Source organism: Cupressus sempervirens, chromosome 7 (genome assembly GCF_028749045.1).
Source record: "Cupressus sempervirens isolate cs-2001-9-10 chromosome 7, ASM2874904v1, whole genome shotgun sequence".
Taxonomy (NCBI): Eukaryota; Viridiplantae; Streptophyta; class Pinopsida; order Cupressales; family Cupressaceae; genus Cupressus; species Cupressus sempervirens.
The window spans coordinates 662301924-662320959 of record NC_143124.1 but is presented as its reverse complement, the minus strand read 5'-3'; the positions used below and the strand labels follow the sequence as shown (position 1 = coordinate 662320959).

The 19036-nt window shown below is 36.2% G+C and overlaps 1 protein-coding gene across 2 annotated transcripts in view; it reads left to right on the top strand.

The window, feature by feature from the left end:
* LOC149548402 (uncharacterized) overlaps positions 1 to 19036 on the top strand; it is a 256377-nt gene that overhangs the window by 35279 nt on the left and 202062 nt on the right. For both annotated transcript variants that reach the window (XM_089792478.1, XM_089792477.1), the window contains exon 2: positions 1476 to 1548. In XM_089792478.1, coding sequence (XP_089648604.1) covers positions 1516 to 1548 — 33 coding nt within the window. In that variant the 5' untranslated portion in view covers positions 1476 to 1515. The remainder of the gene's footprint in view (positions 1 to 1475; positions 1549 to 19036) is intronic.

Sequence of the window (19036 nt, the reverse complement as noted above, 5' to 3'; positions counted from 1 at the left end):
CAAACCCTCACTTGAATATATGAGGTTTCTTGTTTGGTTAATGCACAAAGAGTTATTATTGGTGGAAACACCGCCTAATCAATATGCAAGGGCATGCAGCAATTTGAATGTGGAGCCACGAGTATGATGGAGATGTAGAAACTGTAGAAGGAAGAAATAAGGAGAAAGTAATTGAGGGCATGTAGTTAAATGCATTGTGTGATAGGCTGAAGATTGGTCATGAGTCTTATGGACTACAGAATGACAATGAACTTGGGTTGACAGTGGTACTGGAGGAGTTGAAATCAGAAAATGACCCTCAGAGAGAATTGTAAAAGGCCTACTTTTGGCCTTACTCCAGTGAAGAGCCAGCGGCCTCTAATGAGTGGATATTTGAGATCCTTTTGCATGAGAGTTTCACTTGTCTGTATCAGGAGCATTATATGATATCTAGGGTTATTCCTATGCTAGTATGTGTTGAGTGAGAGCAGGGAGGTTGGCAACCACATTTTAGCTGTTAGCTTGTCAATTTTGCCTTGAAGCAACCATTTTGGAGTATATATGAGCAAATCATAAAAGTATTTGAGGCTCAAGTAATATGGGATGACTGTTCTTGTACAAGCTTGGATTTTAAGGGGATGCAATACCCTATATGTATATTATTGAACTACCGATTCTGGTATTATTAGTTAGACTATCAACTAAGTAGAAATTCTTTTGGCAGCTGCTATCAACTAGGTAGAAATTCTTTTGGCAGCTGGACTTTATCTTTACATTAAAAGATAGGCTTTACATTAAAAGATAGGCTCTCCTAGTTTCTTATTAGATTTAGATGTTGTAGGTTAGAATTGTTCAGTTTGGTATAATGTTGAAAAATTAAAATGGTTTTGGTTAATTTTCATGTATTGTCCAAGTAAAATTTCTAGTTTATTTGGTTTCTGCAGTTGGAGTTTCTTGATAATCTTTTTGGGGCTAGGGGGTGCCTTTTATTCGATTTTCCTAATAGAAAAAACAATCAATCAATTGTTATCAGTATTTAACCAAATCTTCCTTTATTTTGTTTTCCAGATTTACTTTTAAGAATATAAAGATTCTTCCGCTGTGGACATTTGCGAATTTGTTTGTGATTTTATAACTTAAAGAATTTTTTACACTAAATGAGTCAAGGTCATGGTTTATACTTGTCAACTTAGAGTAGTGAATGTTCTTTTATTTGCTGCTACAATATAATGGAGCTGTATGTGGATATCCCAAACCTTGGAGATCTATCAGCATCGGTTGATCAAGCTTGTTTTGTGATATATTCTAAATCCTTGTTCTGTGTTTCTTTTGTTAATGGAAAAGTCTAAAAATTGAACAGGAGTACTAAGTAGAAGAGCTCTTCTTTTATATAAAAAAAAATTAAGGATTTTTCCATGTTTATTCATGCATATGGATGTAGTTACTAATTTAAGAAAAAAATCTTATATACCTGACAGATATTTTGATAAATGCAGGGCAATCGATTCTGCAGTTGTCTATAATCAAGTTCCAGCTATGGTACATGATTTACCTATATTGGTGAAACAGGTGCTATGCATATTGCACATTTCTTTCTGTATTTCATTAATGTCCTTAAACTATAATATGGAGGAATTTATTAGAAAGTAATTGGTAAACTACTTGCTTGTTATAAATAGTGATTAATCAATCATTATATACAAGAATAAACGAATGATTGTCAAGAATAGAAACAATATATTCTAACAAACAACTAAGAAACATTATATTCTAACTAACAACTAACTAAACACTAACTAAATATTAGAAACATTCTAATATTTACAATAGATTACAAATAGATAACCATTAAATAATAATTGACAATAATAGAAGCTATCTATCATCGTAATGCCCTCCCTTAATGATTAATCTATCCACAACACCAAGCTGTCCTCTGTCCTCTGAATTTGACAAACTTATCAGGATCAAGAGGCTTGGTTAGAATGTTTGTAGTCTGATCCGCTGTAGGAACATATTGCAAGTCTATTGTCTCGTCTTCAACTGACAGCCATACGTAGAGGCTTGGTGAGAATGTTTGCAGTCCAATCTGTTGTAGGAACATATTGCAAGTCTATTGTCTCGTCTTCAACCAACTGCCGTATGTAGCAACAATGAACATCCACATGCTTTGTTCATTCATGGAAGACTAGATCCCGTGCTAACTTGATAACGCCTTTGTCATCAACAAACAAAGTGGTTGGTTCTGCTGGTGACATCTGCATATCCCGAAGCATTCGACAAAGCCAAACAACTTTACAACCTATCTTAACTGTCCCTTTGTATTCAGCCTTAGTAGAGGAGAGAGAAATGACTTGTTGCTTCTTACTGGTCCATGCGACGACACCAAATCCCAAACTGAACACATATCTAGAAGTTGACTTTTTATCGTCAACAAAACCTGCCCAATTTGAATTTGTGAACCCTCTGAGTCTAGGATTAGAATTCCAAGAGTAAAGAAGTCCATAATTTGCAGTGCCCATCACATAACGAAGCACATGCTTTGCTGGCATCCAATGATTAGCCTTAGGACCTGTCATAAAGCATGAGATGTAGCTGATTGTAAAGCTGATATCAAGTCTAGTAATAGAAAGCTAGATGAGGCTGCCTACTAGTTGCTTGTATGTAGTATTATCAATTGAAGGAGAATTAAACTTGGCCGATAACTTCACATATCCCAAACTGAACACATATCCAGAAGTTGACTTTTTATTGTTAACAAAACTTGCCCAATTTGAATTTGTGAACCCATTAAGTTTAGGATCAGAAATCCAAGAGTAAAGAAGTCCATAATTTGTAGCACCCTTCACATAACGAAGCACATGCTTTGCTGCCATCCAATGATTAGCCTTAGGACCTATCATAAAGCATGAGATGTAGGTGATTGTGAAGCTGATATCAAGTCTAGTAATAGAGAGCTAGATGAGGCTGCCTACTAGTTGCCTGTATGTAGTATCATCAATTGAAGGAGAATTAAACTTGGCTGGTAACTTCAGATCTTTTTCCATGGGTGTAGATGCAAGCTTGCAATCCTGCATACAAAATTCGTCTAATAGAGCTCTGGCGTATTTGGACTGAGAAATGAATATACCAGAAGATTGTTGCCAAACCTCAACATGTATGCAATAATGAATGAGCTCGAGATCAGTCATATCAAAAGACAAGCATAAACTCTAATGATTCCCTGAATTAAAGATGCTGAACTTCCGGTGATGATCAAATCATCCACATAAATGATCAGAAGGATGATGTCATTGTCAGTAGTCTTGATGTACAAATTTGAGTCTAAAGAACTTCTTTGGAAGCCTTGACCAGTGAGTTACTTATCAATTTTTATGTACCATGCCCTAGGTCGGCTTCACACCATAGAGACCTTTCACTAAGTTGAGAACTTGATGTTCTTTACCAACAACCTTGAAACTAGGAGGCTGCGTCATGTATACCTCTTCTTGTAGGTCACTTTAGGAAAGCACTCTTGACGTCCATATGATGGACCTTCTAGCCAAACTCTGTTGCATGCTTAGGACTAATCTGATAGTGCCCATTTTTTTTGTAGGAGCAAAGGTCTCCTGATAATCAATGCCCTAACCTTGAGAAAAGCCCTTTGTAATTAAACGAGTTTTGTACTTATCCAAAGTATTTTTAGACTAGTATTTAATTTTGTAAACATATTTGCAGCCAATGGGTTTCTTCCCTAGTGGAAGATTAGAAAGGACATGTGTGATTCTTCAACAAGCTTTAGTGTTCTGATTACATGGATTGTTCAAACACATTGCGAATGTTGGTCATAAGAGCAAAATTAACTGGCTCAGTAGGTTTTCTCTTTTCTGGAATAGTTCTCCCATTGATGAGCTCATCATCTTAGATATCACCAAGTGTCGTAGCCCACCATTTAGGTTGGAGAGGAGAAGGACCAATATTAGCATTAGGAGATGCTCTATGATTAGGTTTCTCATCAGAAGAATCTGGATTGAACTCAGGTGAAGCTTCTACAAATTTGGATGATGTTGCAGGAGAAGGCGAAGGTGTCTAAACAAGAATCACGGTAGAACTTGAGTTGCAAGAGTTGCTGGAGCCCTCCCATCAGGTGGACCTAATGGAAGCCGAACTACCAAATCATGAGCCTTCATAGGCTGATTTGCTGGATCAGGAATAGGAGAAACATGCATGAATGGTCTTCGTTGTTCATCAAAGACTACATCATGAATTTACAAGAGAGATGTCTTAGTGTCCATCAAGTGGTAGGCTTTGTGAAGACTATTTATCCAACAAGTATGAGTTTTTGACTCTTGGCATCCAATTTGGTGCGTGATGCACTAGGGATCCAAACATAGGCAAGAGAGCTAAAAACCTTTAGGTCACTGATTTTGGGTTTGCGAGCTGACCAGGCCTCTTACAGAGTCTTACCTTTGACCGCCACAGTGGGTTATCGGTTGAAAGGATAGACTGAAGTGTTAATTGCTTCTGCCCAAAACTTCATAATATGTCTGTGTCTAAGCATGGATTGAGCCATCTCGGTGATTGTTCTGTTTCGACGTTAACTTCAGTGTTCTGCTATGGTGTGCGGTTAATTGGCGCTTGATGCCATGAATATCACAGAGGCTAGAAGATTTAGTAGAACAAATACCCTCCTCCCTTCCATTATCTGTCCTAAGAGCAATAATAGATTTCACAGACTCTTTTTCAACTAGAGGTTTAAACTTTTGAAATATAGTACACATGATTTCTTTTTAAGAAAATATACCCACATCTTTCTACTGAAATCATAAACAAACAGCAAAAAATACCTAGACCCAAGAACAAAGGTAGTAATCATAGGGCCACAGATATTGGCATGAATAAGCTGAAGTACCTGAGAAGCGTGCCATGAATTGCCAACAGGAAAAGGTGTGTGATGTTGCTTCTTAGTGTGACATGCATCACAAACTCCAAGTTGAGTCCGAATCTCTGGCAAACTGAGGAGAAGCTTTCCGAGCAAGCTAAGAGAGATAATGCACATTTAAGTGCCTGTATTGCTAGTGCCAAAATGAGCTTACAAAAGTCCACCGAGCAGCCATAGCTAGGTCCTGAGAATTACTAGAATCAACAAGTCTAAAAAGACCATGATCCTGAAGCCCAAGTACAATAGATTGAGTAGCCCTATTAGTGATGGTGTAGTGATATGAACTGGACGTGATATCCAACTGTGGAGAGTGTTGCAACATCTGACTGATTGAGAGTAGATTGAGTTCTATCCTTGGAACATAGTACACATCGAGGAAAATGAGATTCCTCCCAATAGATTGAATTTGAATGTTGCCTTTGCCGACAACAATGTACTCCTTCCTGCCACCAAAAATAACTGAATCTGAACAGGGCTGGTAGTCAGCAGACCAATCTCTATGGTGGGAGAAATGACAAGAGGGACCTGAATCAATGTACGAGGCAAATGAATTCACATGATTTGCAAGACTTTTATTGATGAAGGCATAAGAGGTAGGTTCTCTCTACTTACTGTGCTTTGCATTCTTCGCTTTGGGTTGCGCAACTAGATTGTTTAGCTTGCGCAGCTAAATGTTTTCGACATTCAACCTTCAGGTGACCATGTTGTGAGAGTAGTTGCATTGAATGTTTTTTTCTTGGAGCCTTCTGATGTTGGAGCAAAGGACTTCTGCTGAGAAGATTGTTGTGAGTGAGACTTTCTCTTATCCTTCTGAAAGGATTTAGCAACAAGGGCTTGGGCAGCTAAACATTTTCGACATTCAGCCTTCAGGTGACCATGCTTGTGGCAGTAGTTGCATTGAATGTTCTTTTTCTTGGAGCCTTCTAATGTTGGAGCAGAGGACTTTTGTTGAGAGGACTACTGTGAATGAGACTTTCTTTCATCCTTCTAAAAGGATTTAGCAACAAGGGCTTGCTCTGTGGAGGTGGAGTTGGAACTGCTGCTGAATTGCTGTTTTCACCGATCTTGGTGAAGCAAAAGTGTGCAGAGATCTGTGAACATTAGATCAACACCAGGAGAAGTGATGTTGAGGGTCGATAAAATGCTCATAGGACTTGGGTAAACTTTTGAGGGTTATTGCCACAATGTCCTCTTCCTCAATTTTGCGTCCAATTGCAAGCAACAAATCACAGATTTTCTTGAATTTTATTCAGGTGTTCCTGGAGTGATTTCTACTCATCCATGACAATAGACTACATAGAGTTCTTGAGAAAGACCCTGCTTTTGTCTGTAGTCTCATGTAGTTTCTTGAGATGCTTCCATATCTCGATAGCTGCCTTGCTAGATGGAATCTGAGGGACCTAATCATCAGCTACGAATAATTTGAGAAGCACCAACGACTCCCAATTATTTTGATCCCATGTATCTTGATCTGTACTAGTTGCAGTCGAATGTTATGTAACACCCATAACAATTTGATCAGTATCTTGATTTTCAAAGATGGTTAACATCCGTTGCATCCACATGCCATGATTCCGACCATTGAATTTCTGATTTTGCTTGACTAAAACATAGTCAAAGATGCCATAGTGCGTTAATCAGTGAAAAACGTGAAAATATGTGAAGACATGTACTTCGAGGCAAAAAATCAGAAGATCTAGATAAATGAAAAGGTACCCAGAAGAGAGCTTCAAAAACCCATAAGAATTACGCTATCGGATGTGGGATCCACTGGCTCAAACGAAGAGGCACCTAGAAAGAAGAACAACCTAGTTGAGCTCTTAAAAAACCCACCAAGAATTTGTAAATTTTTCTTTGGATTTGGTACAAAAAATTAGGGCTTTGAACAAAAATGGCCTGGTCTGTAAATAGTGTCGAAACAATGGTGGATTTGTAGGAAAAAATTCAGGGTGTGGATCTAATACTGAGGGCTGTAAAAACCCTAGATGGTGCCTAAATACCGCAAGAGATGGGTTGAAATGTCCCAGAAATGGCACGAATTTCTGCTGAAAGCAACTTAAAGAATGCAGGAAAAAAACACACATGGTTAGCAGAAAAAGAAGCGTGAAATTTTCTGCAAATTGTGGCTCAAGACAGGTGCAACTTTGCTGATTATCTGGTCGTGACTTGTATTGGAAGAAAATAAAACCACAAAAATGGAGGATGTGGCTCATGCGGGCAGCCTGTAGATGGAAAGAAAACCATGCCTAGGTACAAACCAACTTCTAATTAAAAAACCCTCGTTGGGTTTTTTCAAATAATTGCCGAAAAAAAAGGTGCACGGAAAAAAATTTGTTTTCCAAAAGACCAGGAAAAAGTTTCATTCAATTTTTTTGTCAAAAAATCGATTTTTAAAAGTATTTGCTCTAATACCATATTACAAATTAATTGATAGAACAACCTAGTTGAGCTCTTGAAAAACCCACCAAGAATCTATAAATTTTTCTTTGGATTTGGTACAGAAAATTAAGGCTTTGAACAAAAACAGTCTTGGCTGAAAAAATCTTCGAAATAATGGTGGATTTGCAGGAAAAAAATGAGTTCCTGGGCATAGATTTGATACTGAGGGTTGTAAAATCCCTAGACAATGCCTACTTACTGCAAAAGATGGGTTGAAATGCCCCAGAAATGGGATGATTTTTCTGCAGAAAGCCACTTAAAAATGAGGGTAAAAAGACGCACTCGGTTAGCAAAAAAAGAATATGGAAATTTTCTGCAAATCGTGGCTCAAGACAGGCACAACTTTGCTAATTATTTGTTCGTGATTTGTATTGGAAGAAAGAAAACCACGAAAATGGAGGATGTGGCTCACACAAGCTGCCTGTAGAAGGAAATAAACCATGCCTACATACAAACCAACGCCTAATTAAAAAACCCTCTTTGGGTTTTTCAAATAATTGCCCAAAAAAAGATGCATGGAAAAAAAAAAAGTTTTTGTAAAGACCAAGAAAAATTTCATTCGATTTTTTTTTCTTTCAAAAAAATGATTATTTTTAAAGTATTTGCTTTGATACCATATTACAAATTAATTTGTAAAATACTTGCTTGTTATTAATAGTGATCAATAGATCATAATATACAGAAGAATATACGATGCTTCTTTAGGAAACAATTGTCAAGAATAGAAACATTGTATTCTAACTAACAACTAACTAAAAGCTAACTAAATATTAGAAACATTCTAATACTTATAATAGATTACAAATAGATAACCATTAAAGAATAATAGACAATAATAGAAGCTATCTATTATTGTAATAGAATTTACATAGTTATACATATAGAGAGGATATCATAATTTGTAATGGTGTACTTGTTCTTGTTCTGTGGTGTTGGATGAACTGAATTTTAAATTTAAAACAGGTCATCTGTACCAAGTACTCTAAGAGTAATGGCCTCCCAGAATGTTGAGATACAAGACATTCACCATTTACTCAATTTATTAGATCTCATAATACAAGTTGATTGTAAAATCGTCACCTTACAACAACTTCTCCTAAATACAAGTGACATCATTTGGAAGTCGTCACTTCCTCATGATGTACACAGGGGGTAGGCCCATACATTTTATTGAACTTTAGAGAAACCATCTCAACATGGTTTACTCCCTTTTAATCAATAAGATCGGGTTCACTGAAGGTTAACAAAATAGCATCCTCAGTCTTCTCCCTCTGTTTCAAGGTTGTCTAAAATGTCAACCTCCCTCTGAATCTCAATCTCCCATTGAATATCAATTTTCAGAGTTCTACATTCAATATTGCTTTTGACGAAGTGTCAGATTCCCTCTGAATCTGATATTAGTCATCAATGTCCTCACTCCATAGCTTGTACCTTAATTTTTTGTCCCCACTCATGTCCACGATAATGACCACCACTTTAAACTTAAACAACTTCTTCCGATAAGACATTGTGTTTTTCATTTCACTAATGAAATTTGTCTATCAACATTTGAATCTTTAACACTACAGATAATATAATGGGGAAGAAACATTAGCACACGTGTTTCTAGGAATATATTCTGCATGTAATATTGAAGTTGTTTGCGTCAAGTTTTTCGATCCACATTGGAGGTCAATCCTCTTTGCTTCCGTGGCGCATGAGATGGCACACTCAAAATTATATCTTCTAAACTTCCTTCGATTTGTGGCAATCGCAGAGTCTTCCTATGGTGGCGGCATTAATGCAGTCTGACTTCCAAAATAGAGAGTATGTGAATAATTTCAGGCATGCGGTGTGAGAGAAAGAAAATGTGGAGTTTGTATCTGGGAGCTCCTCATTCCGCGCTAGAAGATATCTCTAATCCATGCTCGCCACAACTTGTCATTGCCTACAACACCACATTGCCAACATGCTACGACAAATTGTGGGAATGGAACCAACGAAAACTTCATTACACGCAAGTCTCAGAAGGCTTTGAATGCAATATGCCTCTGCGCATTACTAAGGGAACATGTATGTCAAATCTTTGACAAGGATACACTGGATTGTAAAAGTTCAAATAACCCAATAGTGTGCAATATATTATTTCAGGCGGTCTCGAGCTCCCTTTACAATTTTGCATATGATGAAACAATATATGCTCATGTCAAAGATGGATACGACATCTTCTATGATCTGATAGCACTCAAAATAAAACACTCTTATTTCATAGAGAGAAAGAAATATATCTTCACAAACAGTCACAATATTAATCGGTGCTACAGTAGTATCATTTTTGTAGATAATGTAAAATTCAATTTTCTTGCATGACAAACCCCCACTAATTTTATCTCATCCTGCTCAACTACATGAATTGTCCTTGCATTCTCCATGGCTTCTATGATTACACTTGCAACCTGCTCTGATACCATGTTGAAATTTCCGGATCTGCTGCAAATGTAATGGCATTGCCTGTTTGAGTTATATGTTTTCCATATTCAACATCCTCTCATTTATATTGAGCATAGGTTATTGAATAGACATGTCTATTCAATAATCAAATAATTAATTTATATAAACTTAATTATTGTTATATATATATATATTTCTCACATAGAATTATATCTCATATATAATTACATGTATATCCAAAGAGTTATCCGACATAAGCTACCAAACATTAACATCTAAAAGAGGAGCCATAGGGAAGGATGTTTGATAAGAAAGGTGGCATTGCACTAACATCCTGCGTTAATTTTAACTTTCCCAATATAAAAGATGAGCCAAATTTATTAAAGAAAAGTATGACTTGAAGACATCTCGATTGCCAAACATTTCCGATGGTACGATATGCTGAAGTGAAGTTAAGTGCGATTTGGCCACATGTTGATCAGAAAATATTGCCAACTGTGAGACATATTTAAAGCATAGAAGCATAATCGTACTTGGGAAAAATCCACAAACAAGAAGAGTAGTTTTTTAAAAAAAAAGTTGGGGAAAATTGAATTTATGAAAAAATGTAAAAACTTGAAGAAAAATAGTTAAAAATGACATAAAAAAAAACAAATCAAAGGGAATTTCTACATGACAGATATATTGAGAGAAATTAAAATATAGAGCTCAACTAGTAAGTTGTATAGATTTTCACTGTTTATATCCTTAGCACTAATTACATTGCACAAAACATACCAAATTAGCTTAAAAAATAACTAGATGGAGCCAAATGTTAAAATGTCAAATACAACATAGTTTGTGACTATTACCATATTAGATAGTTTCTATTTACTCTCTCTTTTGTCTTTTTCTAATGGTCACTCTTTTTGTAATGTTTACATAAACTCCTCCTATTTGTTATGGAAGCTTACTTTTTCTCTCTTCGGACTGTTTCTATTTCTCTCTCTTTGTTCGTTATAGAAACATTCTTGTGTATACTTGTATATACAAATCATTTATGATCTCTGGTTAATAACACATTCATTATTTACCATAATAGTGACTTTCTACAAAGTCAACCTATAAACCAAGTACAAAGTTCCAAAAACTCAAATCTAGCCAGTGACATGCTGGAGGGCAGGAGGTCCTCTGATCCTTCTCCTTGGAAAGTCCCTGTCCCAAGTCCTTCAAGACACTATTGTAAAAGTTGGCTGTTTTCGTGATTTCAAAATATTTAGGCTGAGTAGCATAATCTTCAACATTATCATCATCATCGTCATCACTTTGAGCTGCAACAGTCCACTCAAACTCTGAATCCATATAATCAATGTCAATTGGGGAGCCATCTTCAACAGTTCCTTTTTCGATGTAGAAACTAGTCTTTGCCTACAAGTGGAAAACAAAATGAGTACAATCTCAATTGAGTGCAAGTTATTAAAGCTCCTACCTGAGCTTTCTTCAGCTTCAACTGAAGATTGCGGTGAACAAACACCAAGTCATTGATCTGTTTTTCTGTTAGATGGTTGCGCTTCCAGGAATGTATGTGTTAAAAAAACACTCCAATAATGGTCACAAGTGATTGAGTTGCATGGCTGGGTCAAAATGCATTTCACCATCCACTAGAGATTTTTGCATTCATGACCAAAATCCCACTAGTGCACTAAAAACCACATTATGGGGAGACGATATGATGTAAGAATATTTTTAAATCTTTATAACTTTGTTGATCACGTCGACAAAATAAATAGACCATCAAAAGTAAATAGTCTACTTGGTTGGAAGGTCGTTTGGTCTTCTTGGGCAACTCTAGATGAGAGAAAACCTTTTTGCTTATACATTTGCAACTCTGAAATAGTGGCTTTCAATTTCTCTTTGTTTTGAAACATTTTTCAATGCACTTGAACAAGCCTCATGTGATCTCAACATCAATCTCTGTGAATTCTGTATTGTAGAACCATGATGGATTGAAAAAGTATTTTGTAACATGGAGAGGAAAGTGCATCTGCCCATCCCATCTCCTATCACTTATGTCCCATATCGGTTGGTACTTCATCCTGTTATTTTCCAACCTACTCTTCATCACCTCCTTGGCCCTATCTATGGCCCCATACAAATATCCTATTGGGGATTTATGCTCATTGACTACCCTCAAACTTTTGCAGGATGCTTTGAAAATTGTATCACTTGTTCAATTGCTTCCCAAAAATTACTGGAATACACGTACTCTGGCACTCGCATGCCATTTGTTTGATTTGAGAAGCCTAAGTCCATTTACTCAACTGAAATAATCATATCTAGCATGTTCATTTTTTATTGAACTAGAGTCTGTAGTCCAAGGACGTGTGTTGCGAGCCTTGTCACCCTTTGTCAAACTAGCTCCTTGCCCCCTTTGAAATGGCTCATAACTCAAAGTTTGATTGCTTCTGCAATGCCTTAACCCATTTAATTTTTCCAATGTCCTCTAGGGTTAGATCAAGACAATGTGCTGCAAAGGGGGTAAGAGGGGTATTTGTTTGTTATGAGTTTCCTTGTAACAATATGTAAATTTTAATAGATCTTGGTGTAGACTTATCAAATTGTTTCAGTCTGATTTCTATGTTATCGCAGACTGGTGTCTTCCTTATATAATGCCAGACTCTTTATAATCTATATTCTTATTGTGATAATATCCTATTCTTATCTGAGATCAGTATACCAGTTTATGGATATGATTTTTCAGATATGAGATAGGAATTAATATATATACATATTTGAAGCACAACCAAGTAGGGGCATGACCCTACGTGGTCATGCCTCAATATGCATATAGACTGGCACTGGTTCATAAAAATTAGTTAGCCGAAACAAATACCATATATGCCACAGTATGGAAGACCCGATAACAATGCAAAACATAATATTAAGTACGGGATGTCACCCGATAATCCAAGCGGTGTGACAGAGATGGAACCCATTTGATGGCAACAGTTTAATGCCTATCGTCATCATAATATGAGTTTAATCGGCAGTAGACAATTCTCTGAAGTAATCGATATATCCGGATTTTAAGAATATTATGATAGTGTATTTAAAACAGAGACACTACAATATTAAACTGACAGTAATATATATATATATCAATTACTAACTACTGAGCATGTGTTTCAATACTTAAATGCTAACATTCTTAACACAATACAAGCAATAGCATTGCCTTTAATAAAGTGGACCACAATTTGTGGCCCCACATTTTTTCATGCACCACATTTTCTCATGCATCTTGAACAATGCAGTTACAGTTTTCACTACATCTCATGCATCCACAGATTTCAGAAATATGGTGCATTTATCACAAGAGACAAGGAAGTTGATGAGGGATCAATTCCTTCTATTTGTCCATCCATCTGACATTATGGTGCACCCACTACTAGCCCACTCTAACTAATGCTCTTGAACAACATGTTTAACATCTTTTACTGCAACATTTGAGCATTCCGACCCTCATTGTATCGTAAGATGGGGTTTTAAACCTAAACCCTTAGCTGTAAGGCCATCCATCATAGCTTGCCTATCTCCCATAGCTTGCCAATATGGAGATAGGCAAGCATAGAATGCCAAGGTAGAGGAGAAAAAATGAACTCGCAATTGTCTTTATTGCTTGTTCATGGACAATTTTCCTCCACCTTGTACTCTCCAAAGTGGTTTGCGATCTTGTAGTTCAAGGTTCGAAGAAATCATTGATGTTCTCTCCACCTGAGTTTGGGCCACATGCTATGGTAGGTGTTCTCTCACTAGTCTCAGATTCCCTAATATCCTTCTCTTACCACCTTTTTCATCCAATTGAGTACTCCTAACATCTGTATAATTGGAACCTATCTCAATCCTGGTTCTTGGCTTTTTTGCCTTCTTAATAATTCTATCAACAGTTTTTTTGGTCTGTATGAAACATCTGCAGGCATTTATCATGTGTTGTGTTGTTATTTTTCGTGTCGTTTGCCAAATGCCATTTGAAGCAGTAAATTCCACCGTTGACTTTGTTTAGACACCAATTGCATATAGCTTTAGTTGTACTACTGCTGACAATCGATGTACAATGTGTCCACTCAAAGTCTTTCACACGTGGCATTGTGATCAAGAATCTGCACAAGCATTTAAATTCAGATTCTAATGCAAATTTTATGCATTGGATATTTTCTGTATAATACAAAAATATACAATTTTTTAATTTGCAGAATATGCTGAAAATACACAGAATAAATATATACAGAAATTTTCTGTATAATACAAAAACATACAATTTTTTAATTTGCAGAATATGCTGAAAATACACAGAATAAATATATACAGAATTTTCTGTATATAAATTTATATACAAAAAACTCCGACATCTAACTTCAGTAATTACCAACTGAAATAGCATGCAAGTAAAGAACAGAACCAGCAACACAAGAACACCAAGATTTGTACATGGAAAACTCAAACTGGGAAAAACTACTGTGATCACTTGCCCACAAAGATAATTCACTAAAGTATATGATTTAATTACAAAAGATTAGGAGCTCACTGCTCTGGATTATCAACCATAGGCTTGCGGCCAATACAACAATGAATGTGAAGGCTCACTGCCTCACAACAATGAATATAGATAAGAAGTCTCACTGCCTTATAGTACAATATGAGCTCACTGCTATGGACTTGCATATAAAGTAGCAAGGTACAGTAACAAACTCAAGTACCTAAAGAGTCATTGTCTAAAAGTACTTACTCTTCTTCAATTTAGATAAATATATATATATTTTCCTGATAGTGCAGCTGATACTGTCCACACTAGCAACAAACCATTACCACCTTTCCTTTTTGCCAGTCACTGAACTCTGCTCTACTGAGTGTTGAACTGGTTTACACCAGTGTTACCCCATGTTTCCAGGATGTGTATGGCAGGAGACGTGGGGGAAGAGTTTCTGAGACGACAATTATTTTTGCCAATTTTGGGGATGGGTAGGGGACAACAAGGGGACAACTACATAACAATAGGGAAAATTAAAATATATAGAGAAATTTAAAATATTTATATGTAAACATGGACAAAGCATGCACTTGTACATAATAGAACCTTAAAATATAAGAATTAGCAGAATTCATATGCCAAATTTGTGCAACTTTGAGAGTCAAAGTCAAGTTTGTTCTAGAAGTCAAAGTCAAAATCCCTTAGGCATCCCCAAGTCCCGGAGACATTTCTGGGATGGGGATGGCTGAAAAAATATTGGGGATATGTCCCTAGGTAACACTGGTTTACACACTTCACTTGCTTCGTACCTTACATTTTTGCCAAAGCACCAACAATCCTTATATACATGATAGATCATTGGAGCAAGAAGGTCAGCCAAACCAAAGGATATTACAAATAAGTTTCATGTCTGCCAAGGCAATAGCAAAATGCAAATAAGATTAATGCCAATGTCAACAGATAAGTGATAAAAATTAAACCCATAGGTCCCAAATAGCATGAACCCATTTGGATAAGACATAACCATCAAGTATAAGGTCCAAACCTAAATTTGGTACTCCAACAATCAATAAATATAACAGCCAAACCTAAACTGGGAAGCATGATACATCCCAATTGAAAAGCAGGCCTAGAGCACACTACGCATTGCCCAATGCCAGTTCCACAATCATTAGATTAACTACCCAAGATGATTTAAATGTGTGGAAGCAAATTATCATCAGCTTGCCAGCTGTAACCAAACCTCCACACTCTATGAAGAAATCAAGTTGTCACATGGAAGCCATGTCAACATGCGATGTTAGAAGTCATGTCAACATGCCACATTAGAAGTTGCTCAACATAATTTTGGGTCAGAACAACAAGAAAGAACTGCGACACTGGGTGATGCAGCCTCTTGAACACTGGGTACACATTTCTGATTCTCAGAGAATGCCACAACCAAGACCAAAACTTAAAACCATTTGTATGAGTAGAAACGCATCTTTAACTCAGCTTTCCGGAAGTCTTGGTACTTCACCTAGATCCAATGAGTGTTTAATTGTTCCATTCATTCTCATGTGAGTTGGGTTTGTGTGAACCACTACTCATGAAACATGGGTCAATGAGTTTGACTAAAAAACAACACAACTGGATCCTGATAGTAATATCACAGGACAAATAATTGCCACTGAAAAAATTGCTAATTGTGTAGCAATACAAAACCACTGCAATTGAAAATGAGACATTTGGACCATACATACTTTTGGTTATATAACATGGAGGTACTATAAAACTCCATCTTCATATGATTACAGGATATATATTTGTCTTTCACTTACCATACAAGATATACACTGTAATATCCCTTTCCGGATATTTACTAAAACCCTCGATAAAAATTTTCAAATTATAAATCCGAACAATAAACCAATATTTGATACAAATTTCAGAACTTTAACCTATTTATAATCGGCAGATATACATACGAGAAAACCCAGAAAAATATGTTTATTTCCTCCAATGTTCAAAGGTACATATTTAAACCAGCAATTAACACAAGTAGTTGCCAAATAACGTTATTGTACTATACATCAGCAATACAATAACATGCAACAATTCAGAATATCCAATCTTACAAACAGAAATAACAGTTAGATTGGCAATATAGATAAAACCTGTAAGAAGGCTAGGTTTGCGTCCAACCTTCAAATGTTTCTTCAAGGGATTGCGTCCTAGAAGAAATAACCAGCAACTGTTTCAAGCTTCCAGATTAATATGTCTTCAATATTATAATCTTCATATATTCTCCCATGTAGAGTCTGTTGTACCTTTATCACTTTTCCCAAAGTGATGCACACATCTTTAAGCAATGTGGGATAAAGTAACTTTTATGTCCTTTAGTCACTTTAATGAACATAGTACTTTTTTGAAATAAAGTGACAAGTTAAATGAACTTTTAAAGTCACTTAGCTAGTAAATCATATAATTGTTAGGCATTAAAATAATTGACCGAACGAACTCAGATAAGCACGTGCAATAGCTCGTTGGAAAGCTCTCGGCGAGACGCTTCCAACCCAACACTGAGATATCACGAATATTGAGCTCTGTTTACTTATTAAAAATAGTAAGCATCTAGACAACCTGCCATAACTGCTCTGATGGGTTCGAAACTGGAAATGTCTAGGTCAAATCTCGAACTAAAGCCCATAAGAACCTTCTCGCCCAGAAACCTAGGCGAAGTGAGCCAGCAACACTGAATTATAATGTCCCAGAAAAAGGGGACATTACACACTTAGTCTTCTACTGCGTCATAGTTCAGCATTGAAAACTTACTTGAACACATGTTTTCCTTCCACTATACTGCAGGTTCAGCACACAAACTCACAAAATTAAGAATAGCAAACTTCCGGACCACAAAGCTTGAGCAAACACAAACACAAACTTATCTTGAACACTATGTTTGACATCAATGACAACATTCAAAATCGTATATTTCTAACAATTACATTATGAAAATATGCAACATTAAATCTACATTTGAAAATTAAACATATATTACAATACCAAATATACATATTGATATGAAAATAAAATTACATTATAAAAATAAACTATTAAATATAACAAGATACTAATGAAATCAGAAAATGACAATAATCTAATGAAATGCCTATGAAAATGGACATATGAGTATACAGGATTAATTCTAATGAAACAGCTAGCTTGACTCCTATCTGTCTCTAGCTCCATCAACCTCAGAGAAACAATCCCTCTACTTCGGATGCCTAGGAAAGCTTGACAGGTGGGCCACAATCCCTCTGCTTTTTATTGAAACCATGCATGACAGCCTCCATCTGCTTCCTGGATCCAAAGCATTGATTCAAAGTGTTCAACCTGTGTCAAATTTCATAACAAATGGTGTTTTTTTTGTGCGTTTTAGGGGTTCCTTTACGGCACATTTTTTGGCAGAGATTTTTACATCATTTTTGCACTGATTAATCCTATTTTTTCGCCCATTTATTCTCAATTTTGAAAAATCCGTCTCAGTCCACAATTCCTGATTAACCACAATTCCCGATTAATCGGGATTTTTCCTTGATTTCGGCTTCTATCATATTCAAGACAGTAATATCCAATAAATATATATTAAATATATGCACTTAAATAATCAAAATACACAGTATTAAATATACATATGAATATAAATATATATTACAGCATGAAAATATGCATATTGGTATGAAAATAAATTTACATTATAATAAACACTAGTGAGAATAACGAAATATTAATGGTATCAGAAACATGACAATAATCTAACAAAATACCTATGAAAAATTAGACATGAATCTACAGTATTAAATCTAACAAAATGTCTTGCTCGGCTCCTATCTGGCTTTGGCTCCGTCTCCATCAATCTGAGAGTAACAATTCCTCTGCTTCGGATGTCTAAGAAATCCTCACTATTAGGCCATAAGCCCTATGCTTCTGACTCAAACCATGCACAACAACCTCCCTGTGCTTCCTGGATTCAAAGCGTTGATTCAAATTGTTCAACCCTCTGTCTGTTAATGTTCAACCCGCATGGACTTTTATAATAAATGTCACATGTATTTTTACTTGTTTTAGGGTTTACCTTTTTGGCATGTTTTTTGGTGGGAATTTTTACCTGATTTTGTCAGCTATTAATCCCATTTTTTCACCTGATTAATCCCAAATTTTCCACCAAAGAATTGTGGACTGGATGTTGAGTGATTTTCCCATATTTTGGAGAAAAAATAGGCCCAGCCCATGATTCCTGATTAATCGGGCAATTGAATTTATTTCCCATTTTCAGCTTCTATGGTTATGGTTCAAACCACTCCAATGTAGTTCTGTGGTCTTGCAATCCTCAGTGTGCTCATACAAATAAATTTATAAGAAGTGTTTTTGGAAATGTTTGAAGCTAATTGGGACTAGACTACCAATTGGTCATCAGGTTCTTTGAGCCATTTGCATGAGCCCTAAAATGGGTAGAACAAAAGATTCGTACTCAAAACTTAAAGCAGAGCATCCTAAACAATGACATCCATATAAGTGCTAAGCCTGGCCAAATTATGAAAGCCAAATGAATCAGTCACCAAATATTCCAGCCATGTGAACGAGATCTTGAAAATTTCATGATTTGCTGATTTATTCCAAAGAGATAAAGGCAAGCGCCAAAACCCGCCATCCACAGAATCTGCCACAAATATGTCAAAAAATGGTTATGAGCCTTACAACCTGCAACAAAAGTTGAA